Raw genomic sequence first — 12227 nt, forward strand, 5'->3', positions numbered from 1 at the left:
TGTTAAAATCCAAGGGGCACAAAGCCAGATGTATAAAGTGGTGAAAAATCGCACGGGTAGGAAGGTACAGGTTTCTATTAGTTCTTCCACCCCTCAGATTTAACCACTTACCAATTTAGTGGCTTATTTTCCTATAAACCTGCATGGCTTTGGCAAGGAAATACAAGCATCTGGAGGAAAACCCATGTAGGCACAGGAAAATCCTGCAAACTCAAGATTATTTTGAATTGTACTTGAAGCTACTAGCTGGAAATGGCCATGACCCAGCACTCAACCATGTGGAAGGACATTATAAAGAACTATCATATATACCCAATCAGTTGGGCTTATCTTGGGACTATGTTGTCCAATTTTTGGCTTTTCAAGATAGAATTAATAGCATCCCTGGATCAGGCTTAGTAATCCCTTTTGGAACTTGCACTCTATCACTTCTTATTTTCTGAACTTCTAAGAATAGCTCAATGTGTTACCTGTGGAGTACCTGCATTCAGTCCAGAAGGTCACCGCCAAACTTCCTGTTGCTTGGAATTCTATATTTGACTCCCACCCCCAATGCAAGAGGCTAATCCAAGTGTGGAACAGCTCTTCAGCTTCAGATTGAGCAGACTTTTGGCCTTGGTACTGAATTCTACACATTCATTTAACTTGATTTCTCAGTAGTCCGTCTGATATTGCGTCACTAACCTCTTCCCCTTTTATCCTCCCTCTGGATTTTGCAATTCTGACATCCTGATCTCTGGATAAGAGAATATTTCAGGTCAAGGACACTTTTTGTCAGATGTTAGCTCCATTTCCCTTCACACAGACAAAGCCTGACCTGGTGGGCATTTGCAGAATTTGGGTGTTGTTCAGAACATGGGCTCTCTTTCTTCATTTGCAATCCCAGGACTGCAGGAACCAACCTAACGAATCAGTGTTACATTGCTAAAGGTAGAATTCCCCAATTTTTAAATTTTTGTATAGATGCACATACACACATATATAAATAATGCCAGTTAACCTGCTTTAGTTTTAACTGCTGCACATAGATTTTTAAAAAATCATTCAATAAATTCAAGTTACCTTCAAGACTTTCAACTAAATATTAGCATCTTCCCTTTACGAATGCCATAAAACATTTATTTAAATATGGAAGTGCTTGTTACAACTTTTTTAATAGTAAGTTCATTACATTCATTGGTCACAATAAAACAAAGCCTCAAGTATAGCTTCACAGTTAACAGAAGTGGTAAATTTACAGTTAAATTATTAACAGTACAATACCTTTCAATAGTGCTACACAGACAAAACTTTGTAGATTTAAGCATTACAAATCATTCAATTTTGAAGTGTTACTGAAAAATAATTTACAAATATTTTCAATAAAGAAAGTGCATCATTCTGTGTTGAAATGGTCATTATGTTGCTTGTTCTAATGTCAGAAAGGAAGATAAAAATCACAGTTTATCGGGTTCCAATTGGAGAGCTTGACCTTGTGACATGATCATTTAGACAACAAAGCTAGAGCTAAGCTGATCACTTACAAATCACAGATCAAGCCAAAGAGGGTAACAGTTGTTTGCTTGTTCATATCCTGGTTCATGGAAGAAGACTTCATGCAGCAATGAGATTAAGTATTTGATCCTCTGATGGATTGCCAGTTAGATAATTCACTCATGGACTGGATGGAAAATAGAATAAGCTCTTGGTTCATTAAGCATGCTGCAGTGAAAGACTACATGAATTTGAGGAGTAATAAACAATTTTAATGTCTAAGATTAGTATTCAAAGTTTTAAATTAATTTATGCTGAATGATCCAAATTTTAGTTCCAATACTGTGCACATATAGGATCAACATTCCTAAGATACTCTACTTCTACATCAGTTTAATCTTGATAATATTTACATATGCAGTAGATTTAAATTCTAGAGGCTTTGTTGAGGATAAGGTAGAGATGCAAGTCTGCAAGATACAAATGGCTGCTGAACATCAACAGGTATTAAAATTAAATCACTAAATTAATTTTTCCTGATGGAATGATACAAATCTTAGAGCATCTTGCATGACCTAGTTATTTTTCCATTAACAATGTGATAATCCTTATCTATGGCCCTCATCTCCCTTGAACACACCCAATTCAACCTAGAACATGGGATAACTTAGAGAAACAAAACACAATGTTTTGAATAGTTTCTTCAGAAGACCATCTGTCTACAATGCTCCCCAATGTTTTAATCATACTAAAAATTAGGATGATAAATGCAATTCAGGAATTAGTACTTTTTCCATACAGAAACAAATATATTCATGTATAATGACAAACATGTATACCCATTTTCCAAAAGACTAGATCTTACAATTTACATGGTACTGTAGGGCACATTTTAAAATCAAATTTATGTACCAAATGGTTGTTTAGAATATAGCACAAAATTAACAGATACAAAAATGAATTACGAAGCTATTGCTGATTTTTTGTTATTATCCTGCTCCTTGATCTATCCTGCCTTACGCCAAAAAGAACAATACTATATATACACTGAGGCATCCCCCATTTAAAATGACACCTATCAAGTACATTCGGTATGTAAACAAACTGCTAAACGTCATCCTTAATGCACCAAATAGGGCAAAATATGGGCAAAATATTTTTGGCCATATTAAGTGACCGTTACCTATAACATTTAAATTAAATCCTGAAACTGACAACCACAAGATTTTGGCCCAGGTACATTACATTAGAAATAATTGAATCTCATGCTGGAAAGCTTTTAAAAACATAGCAGGATTGAAGATGAACATTGTGCAAATTCAGTACTCAAGTGCAGATTTAAAAGACCATTTAATAGATTTATCTTATTGTTGCTGAAGTTTTTCCATTGAAGACCTGAGACATACATACATATATTGTGCAGCTTCCAACAGTGACTACATACAAAAATACAGCACATCCAGAAAGTTTAATAACCAATAATTTACATTTACTAACATTTAAGCTGCACTATTTTAACAAAGTCAGGAAGTGTGCAAACTTTGAAAAGTCTATTTTAATCTGTGCCCTACAATAATCGTGTAGTATACTTAAATAACTGGCCATCTCTCAAAGTTCAAATGTGTACAAAACATGCTGATGTGCATGTTATTACATGTTTGGAATTACATCACAGAGCCTAGAAGCATTTCTTCTTTGTGTGAAGAAACTAGCCCTCAAGAACAAAGAAACCCCAGATAATCAAATTACCATGTGGGTAATGAGATTTGACTTCACTAAAATAAACATGCAACTTGACTATATCAAAATAGTTTAAGGTAATGCTCACAAATTTAGGCTATAGATAGAAATATTAACACATTGACAGTTGCCAGGTTTATTTGTCAGACAACTCTAGCCCATTCTGTAAGATTTCAAAATGGTAAATACTGAAATATTATATCATATTACATAGTTGGTCACTTAAGCAAAACTCATTAAATGTAGAAGTTGGATATATATAACCAACTCATTAATACTGTATTACCATGGCAAAACCGTACAAGTCCAAATGAAATTGCCAAGTCTTAAGAATACCTTAAATACATGCATCACAGCATTAATGCATTTTAAACTGCCTGTCTTGGTTAGTTTAAAATAGCTGATTTAAAGTTAACTCACTTAATAGATACATTAAAACCAAGTTCATATTGATCATATTAGGAATAATTGCATCTGCCTGGCCCAGATTAATCCAAAAAGCCCTCAAGATATATAGATATTAATAAAGCCAGAATGATATCATTCCAATACTTGGTTCAGATTGCAAGTGCAGGCTAAAAAGTGCAATACACAGTCTAACCTACTATACTCAAAGCAAGCTGCAATGGTGCAGGTCATTTGTATGCTGATGGTCATTGATGCAGCTCTGAAATTCCAAAGATCTTTCGCTCAATGCCAGAAATTGAATTCAGACAGCATTTCTTTCGTATTGACACAAGAGGTCAGTCCATGCAAACTGATGTGCAAGCATTTCCACAAAACTAACTGCAGATTCATACTAGTTCTGGGGTGTCAAGTAATAGTTTTGTGGCGTTGAGTAATAGTTATGGTGGTGATTATTTTGGATATTACCATAAGCGAAGAGCAGTGGTGTTGTAGCTGCTGGAGGTCCGTTCAGCAAGTGAGAGACTACAGTGTAATTGCTATTCCTATGGGTTGCTCCATACCAACCAGTGCCTTGTGGTGTTGTGGATAGGATGCTTTAAAGGAAAAAAAAGGAAAGGGATTTTTAGTCTAATTAAAAAGAACAATTTTAGATGGTAATATTTTTAACATTTTTATCTTTTCTATTCTTTCCCCAAATTACTTTGGCAGCCAGATAGCTGACCCGCTCCAAGCATGCGCCTGTATTGTTACAATTATTTATTTTCTGGATACTTTATCTTGAAGATGGGAATGTAGTGGAAAAAGAGAAAAGCTCCCTTTTGCGTGTGGGGAGGAAAAATATCTTCCAGCAAGTTTGAACACGAGTTTAGAAGCATAGGCTAGGAAAATCACAGGATGAAACCATGTATTCCTGCAGCATCTTGTTGTGATGGTCAAGAGGTGATAAGAGAAAACAGTGTTAGATCACAATGTTGTTTGGACATCAGTGAGGTAGAGCTCTAGACTCAATTTGCTGTTCTTATTGTTATTAATGGAGCATGACAATAAGTGCTGGGGAAGTGGGGAACCACAACTTCCTAAAAGTAAAATGAAATAAATACAAACTGCCGCCTCAATTCATGTTGCAAAAACAAAGACCTCAATTTCCTGATTATATACTATGGAATCTTTTCCAATGCCATCTATTGCTCCAAATTTAGTGTTCTTAAGTGATTCCAAAGTATTTACTTTCCTAATGATATTATATCCAAGAGTTAATGCTTAAGTTACAAAGGCATTACAGACAGGTTTGACCTAAGGCACATTTTTGAACTCATGCACAACAAAGATCTGGAAAAATGGTAATTGTCTACTCTCCCTCTTAAAGGAAAGACAATCAACAGATCCCCCTGTTAAAAGAATGAGTGTGAAGGGGCCGGAGGGTGCGACATTTTATCTTCAAAATTGAAATCTCATCTCCATCTGGGCTTCTTATAGAAGAGATTCTAATAAATACACCTTTTGTAGTTTAGAGACACTGGGTGAGTGAAACATTTCAGATTTGCTGAAATTCCAATGGACTACTTTTTTAAGTGACTTGTTTGGATTATCCTATTTATTATGGAGGAACTTAAAATATCATTTCTTAAACAAAATTGCTGATCGCCAACAAGTGCTGGAAATTCAAGTGTAGTATTAATTAGCTTCATTTTTCATATAGTAAAAAATTCAAATGTTTTATCTTGCTACAAGTTTAAGCTTAAGAGTACAGCACAACTGAAAATTGAATGTACTTGGAAATAGGAAACAGTTGTAGCAAATACAGTTTTGTTCTGTATTGACTGCATTGGGAAAATAAATCAGATCATTCAGCAATAAATCCATTCAAAGATCATTAACTGAAGACAATTTAAATCTTGCTCCAATCCTGTGGTCAGATTTAACAGGAGATTTAATAAATATAATCTAGGTATGTGACTAGTTAATTATGGTAACATTTGTTCATGTACTTTAATCTCCAGGTTATCTTATATTTAGCATAAAGGATTTGATTTTTCCTTACAAAATGGGCCTCCAAAAAAAAAAAATTTCATGGCGTGACAGATAAGTGGAGATCCAGGGATAATGCTACAGTAAGCACAGTTGGTTCAGTTGCTTGGCATTCAAGATGAGGTTGTAAACTGGATTAGACATTGGCTTTGTGGGAGAAGCCAGAGAGTGGTAGTAGATGGTTGCCACTCTGACTGGAGGACTATGACTAGTGGTGTGCCGCAGGAATCAATGCTAGGTCTGTTATTGCTTCTCATCTATAATCAACCAATGCTATGGATGGTTAACTGGATCAGCAAATTTGCGGATGAGAGACTGGGGGTCTACTGAACAGCAAGGAAGACTAATGTGGCTTGCAGAGGGATCTGGATCAGCTGGAAAAATGGGTTGAAAAATGTCAGCTGGAATTTAATATAGACAAGGGCTGGGTGTTGCACTTCGGTAGGACCAACCAGGGTAGGTCTCACACAGTGAGGAGTAGGGCACTGAGGAGTGTGGTAGAACAAAGGCATCTGGGAATACTGGTCCATTCATAATTCATTTAAAGTGGTGTCACAGGTAGGTATGGTCGTAAAGAAAGCTTTTGGCACATTGGCCTTCATAAATTAAAGTACGAGTACAGAACATGCGATGTTGTGTTGAAGTTGTACAAGACATTGGTGAGGTCAAACTTGGAGTAGTGTGTTCAGTTTTGGTCAGCTACCTACAGGAAAGAAGTAAACAAGGGTGAAAGAGTACAGAGAAAATTTACAAGGATGTTGCCAGGTCTAGAGGACTCAAGTTATAAGGAAAGATTGAATAATTTAGGGCTTTAAGTCTTCTATGTTCCAAAGAATAGAGGAGATTTGATACAAATGGACAAAATTATGAAGGGTATAGATAGGGTAAATGCAAGCAAACTTTATTTTACCCCCCACTGAGGTTGAGTGGGAGTACAACTAGAGGTCATGGGTTAACAGTGAAAGGTGAAAAGTTTAAGGGGAACACGAGGGGAAACTTCTTCACTCAGAGTCTGGACAGTGTGGAACAAGCTGCTAGCACAAGTGGTAGATGCAAGCTCAATTTCAATGTTTAAGAGAACTTTGGATAGGTACAATGGTTGGGGCATGGAGTGCTCTGGGTCCCTGCACAGATTGATGGGAGTAGACAGTTTAAATGGTTCGGCACAGTCTAGATGGGCCAAGGGCTAGTTTCTGTGCTGTACTTTTCTATGACTATGACTCTATTGCTGGGGTTGGGTGGGGTGAGTGTTGGTACAGAAAACTCTCAGAAGGGAACACAAGGGCATGTCTACAGGATAACTGAATGCAAAGCAAGAATGAATTTGAAGACAACTCTGGCCATAGTAGTAATGTGTCAGTTTGAGCATTTTACTTCCAAGCTCTTGGTCCTCTGCTCTCACCCACCTTTACCTAGCTTTTTACTGTATATAGCTGCAAAGTATGACTAATCCTACTGCAGGAAGCACTTTCTGCCTTACTCATTGCAGCTCATCTGTCACCATCTGAGATGAACAGATACCAGTGTCAAACTGAAGCACCAGTAGGCTGCTGCATTCATCGCAACCACTGTGGGAGGAAAATGATTTAATCGCACAAAGCAGCAACTTTTGCAGTACAAACTAGATGCAAAATGCAAATTAATATTTGAACGAAGTGTCTGATACTGTTTTTCCACCTTTCCATCAACACAACTAGATCACAAATATAATAATATTATATTCCTCAGATGAGTGCTTAATGATAAACAGTAATACCAACTCTTTTGACATCTATCCTAGGCAGTATTAGGAATATCAGGTATGTTAATTTGCGTCTGTCCACAATGCTACATCAAGAGTGAACAAGGGATTTCACTTGAACATGGTAGACCATCATGAAGACCCATTTGTCTTCTCTCTTTCCAAATTGTTTCTCTCAATATGCAGTTTGACAGAGGACAAAGGCCACTTGCCCCTTGATATCAATTGCCAAAGTACACAGATCCAACTTAAACTCATCAGGAAGAAGATGCATAGTGAATTAATTTGCTACATAAATGTTCTTTAACTACTACACATTTATTTTGCTCATAATAGATTTGATATCCTCAAGAAGTGTAACATTGGATTCCAGGCCTGAAAGTGCATTTGTTTTAGTTTCTTAGTAGTATTTTTATTTTTCCCCATTAAGTTGCATTTCAGTAACTCTTGCAAGTATAAATTGGCCTGAATTTTATTGAAGATTTACAATGGTCCTTTGCAAGTGTCATTTGTTACTAGTGCGGCCTTTCATATTCTGGTACAAAATCTTGGAATACAAAATTTCATTTTGATATTGTGCTGATCTCCCTGGATGCTCACAATTGGAGATTTTCCTTTAAGATCATCTCATGGTTATTCGTTCATTACTGGTCAGTAACAAAAAGCAGAATGAATGTGTAATTTTAGACCTATAGTCTCAATTTTTATTCTGTAGATGTCAAGTCAAACATTGTGACGCTGAACTGAAGTTTAGAGGTCAGGTTTATTTACACTGTCTGTAGTTACTTTGAATATTGATATACAGAGAACTGCAAATATTTAATGAAGAATGCAAGAAGCATCAGGAACAAAAGTGATGAACTGAGAGCTTGGATACATACATGGAATTATGATGTAGTGGCTATTACAGAGACTTGGCTGGCACCAGGGCATGAATAGATTCTCAATATTCCTGGATTTCAGTGCTTTAAAAGGGATAGAGAGGGTGGAAAAAGGGGAGGAGGGGTGGCATTACTGGTCAGGGATACTATTACAGCTACAGAAAGGGTGGGTGATGTAGCAGGATCATCTTTTGAGTCAATATGGGTGGAAGTCAGGAACAGGAAGGGAGCAGTTACTCTACTGGGGGTATTCTATAGGCTCCCTGGTAGCAGCAGAGATACAGAGGAGCAGATTGGGAGGCAGATTTTGGAAAAGTGCAAAAATAACAGGGTTGTTATCATGGGTGACTTTAACTTCCCTAATATTGATTGGCACCTGATTAGTTCCAAGGGTTTAGATGGGGCAGAGTTTATTAAGTGTGTCCAGGACGGATTCCTGTCACAGTATGTGGACAGGCCGACTAGGGGGAATGCCATACTAGATCTAGTACTAGGTAATGAACCTGGTCAGGTCACAGATCTCTCAGTGGGTGAGCATCTGGGGGACAGTGACCACCGCTCCCTGGCCTTTAGCATTATCATGGAAAAGGACAGAATCAGAGAGGACAGGAAAATTTTTAACTAGGGAAGGGCAAATTATGAGGCTATAAGGCTAGAACTTACGGGTGTGAATTAGGATGATGTTTTTGCAAGGAAATGTACTATGGACATGTGGTCGATGTTTAGAGATCTCTTGCAGGAGGTTAGGGATAAATTTGTCCCGATGAGGAAGATAAAGAATGGTAGGGTGAAGGAACCATGGGTGACAAGTGAGGTGGAAAATCTAGTCAGGTGGAAGAAGGCAGCATACATGAGGTTTAGGAAGCAAGGATCAGATGGGTCTATTGAGGAATATAGGGAAGCAAGAAAGGAGCTTAAGAAGGGGCTGAGAAGAGCAAGAAGGGGGCATGAGAAGGCCTTGGCGAGTAGGGTAAAGGAAAACCCCAAGGCATTCTTCAATTATGTGAAGAAAAAAAAAGGATGACAGGAGTGAAGATAGGACCGATTAGAGATAAAGGTGGGAAGATGTGCCTGGAGGCTGTGGAAGTGAGCGAGGTCCTCAATAAATACTTCTTTTTGGTATTCACCAATGAGAGGGAACTTGATGACAGTGAGGACAATATGAGTGAGGTTGATGTTCTGAAGCATGTTGATATTAAGGGAGAGGAGGTGTTGGAGTTGTTAAAATACATTAGGACGGTTAAGTCCCCGGGGCCTGACGGAATATTCCCCAGGCTGCTCCACGAAGCGAGGGAAGAGATTGCTGAGCCTCTGGCTAGGATCTTTATGTCCTCGTTGTCCACTGGAATGGTACCGGAGGATTGGAGGGAGGCAAATGTTGTCCCCTTGTTCAAAAAAGGTAGTAGCGATAGTCCGGGTAATTATAGACCAGTGAGCCTTACGCCTGTGGTGGGAAAGCTGTTGGAAAAGATTCTTAGAGATAGGATCTCTGTGCATTTAGAGAATCATGGTCTGATCAGCATGGCTTTGTGAAGGGCAGATCCTGTTTAACAAGCCTGATAGAGTTCTTTGAGGAGGTGACCAGGCATATAGATGAGGGTAGTGCAGTGGATGTGATCTACATGGATTTTAGTAAGGCATTTGACAAGGTTCCACATGGTAGGCTTATTCAGAAAGTCAGAAGGCATGGGATCCAGGGAAATTTGGCCAGGTGGATTCAGAATTGGCTTGCCTGCAGAAGGCAGAGGGTTGTGGTGGAGGGAGTACATTCAGATTGGAGGATTGTGACTAGTGGTGTCCTACAAGGATCTGTTCTGGGACCTCTACTTTTTGTGATTTTTATTAACGACCTGGATGTGGGTGTAGAAGGGTGGGTTGGCAAGTTTGCAGACGACAGAAAGGTTGGTGGTGTTGTAGATAGTGTAGAGGATTGTCAAAGATTGCAGAGACACTTTGATAGGATGCAGAAGTGGGCTGAGAAGTGGCAGATGGAATTCAACCCTGAGAAGTGTGAGGCGGTACACTTTGGAAGGACAAACTCCAAGGCAGCGTACAAAGTAAATGGCAGGATACTTGGTAGTGTGGAGGAGCAGAGGGATCTGGGGGTACATGTCCACAGATCCCTGAAAGTTGCCTCACAGGTGGATAGGGTAGTTAAGAAAGCTTTTGGGGTGTTAGCTTTCATAAGTCGAGGGATAGAGTTTAAGAGTCGCGATGTAATGATGCAGCTCTATAAAACTCTGGTTAGGCCACACTTGGAGTACTGTGTCCAGTTCTGGTCACCTCACTATAGGAAGGATGTGGAAGTATTGGAAAGGGTACAGAGGAGATTTACCAGGATGCTGCCTGGTTTAGAGAGTATGCATTATGATCAGAGATTAAGGGAGCTAGGGCTTTACTCTTTGGAGAGGAGGAGGATGAGAGGAGACATGATAGAGGTGTACAAGATAATAAGAGGAATAGATAGAGTGGATAGCCAGTGCCTCTTCCCTAGGGCACCACTGCTCAACACAAGAGGACATGGCTTTAAGGTAAGGGGTGGGAAGTTCAAGGAGGATATTAGAGGAAGGTTTTTTACTCAGAGAGTGGTTGGTGTGTGGAATGCACTGCCTGAGTCAGTGGTGGAGGCAGATACACTAGTGAAGTTTAAGAGACTACTGGACAGGTATTTGGAGGAATTTAGGTTGGGGGCTTATATGGGAGGAAGGGTTTGAGGGTCGGCACAACATTGTGGGCCGAAGGGCCTGTACTGTGCTGTACTGTTCTATGTATTAAACTAATGTCAGTAACAATCTGTTAATGTTAATAAGAGCCTGTTCAAAATTGTTTAACTTTGTTCTTGTCAAAGACTTCTGAAGAAATGGAGAAGTAGGTTTTTGTGTTTCACAGCCGTATATATCCAGTACATTTCAGAACCAATCAAAACTGGAGTACGAAAACTACTGGAAAACAATGTTAATTATTCCTGCTCATAAGCGCCAGCATGCTAAAGTGCATTTCTACCTTTCCAGAAAGGGAAATTTTGTAACAATAAAATGTTTTTGAAGAATTGCAATGACCACTCTTCAGGAATGCTTCTAAGATTAAAAAAAGCCACACTTTCAGGGTTTGAAGATTTCACTCTTAAATTTTACGTACCTTCCTCGTTCTCCTCTTGAGCCACTACTTCGACTTAAATCATCATCACTATCATACCGCCTTGGATTATCAAAAAAATATGCCCTGGAACTGAAACTGTGACTGTTTATCATTCCTCCTGATCCCTGTAAGAGACATCAATGCAACAGATTCAATAGCATAAAAAGCTATGGGAGAAGCTGTACAATTATCAAAAGCAATTTTACCAAAAATGAAAATTTGCACAATCCTGCCATGTTCTGTACAAGCATTAGATAAGACAGTTTAAAAGCAACACTTAAAAATTGTTCTGTTGTGTACAAGTGATCATTTTCCCATTTAACAAATCAGACCTTAATACTTTAAATTTCAACCACTATAGAGGGTACAATATTGATCCCCTCCAGCGAATGAGGCTGGGCAAGAAATTGAGTGATTTCTTGGCTCTAGTAACTAATTCTTTCTTTCTTTTTTTATTTTTTTTTATTTTATTAAAGATAGTGGTGGAAAAGGATGGGACAGGTCTGCAAGTTTGCACCCTAAACTGGAGAGGGATTAGTTTTGGAGGAATTAGGCCGGATCCAGCAGAAGTAAATGAGCTTGTCTGAAAGAAGGGGTAAGAATGGAAAGTTGGAACTTGAGTGATATCAGGAATCCAGGGGCAGCACAATCCTGTTGGGGTGAAGGGTAAACTTGACAAGTTTAGGGGACCTTTCATGACAATGGATATTGAAATCTGATCAGAAAAAAAGCGACATAAATCCACCATGACTGTAAAAAGGACAAGAATAAACCTGTGAGGGAAATCAGAAGGGCAAAGGGAGGACATGAAATGGACC

General features: G+C 38.6%; 1 protein-coding gene across 3 annotated transcripts in view; it reads right to left on the minus strand.

The window, feature by feature from the left end:
- Nucleotides 1–989: 989 nt before the first annotated feature.
- Nucleotides 990–12227, minus strand: part of gpr137c (G protein-coupled receptor 137c) — a 49313-nt gene continuing 38075 nt past the window's right edge. The window contains exons 6-8 of one of the 3 annotated variants that reach the window (XM_072268957.1): nt 11410–11534; nt 4087–4214; nt 990–1660 (exon numbers count right to left, since the gene is read on the minus strand). In XM_072268957.1, coding sequence (XP_072125058.1) covers nt 1650–1660; nt 4087–4214; nt 11410–11534 — 264 coding nt within the window. In that variant the 3' untranslated portion in view covers nt 990–1649. Of the gene's footprint in view, nt 4215–11409; nt 11535–12227 lie in introns of all 3 variants that reach the window. The other 2 variants (XM_072268966.1, XM_072268948.1) reach the window with 2 other exon arrangements.

Source organism: Mobula birostris, chromosome 1 (assembly GCF_030028105.1).
Source record: "Mobula birostris isolate sMobBir1 chromosome 1, sMobBir1.hap1, whole genome shotgun sequence".
NCBI classification, from domain to species: domain Eukaryota; kingdom Metazoa; phylum Chordata; class Chondrichthyes; order Myliobatiformes; family Myliobatidae; genus Mobula; species Mobula birostris.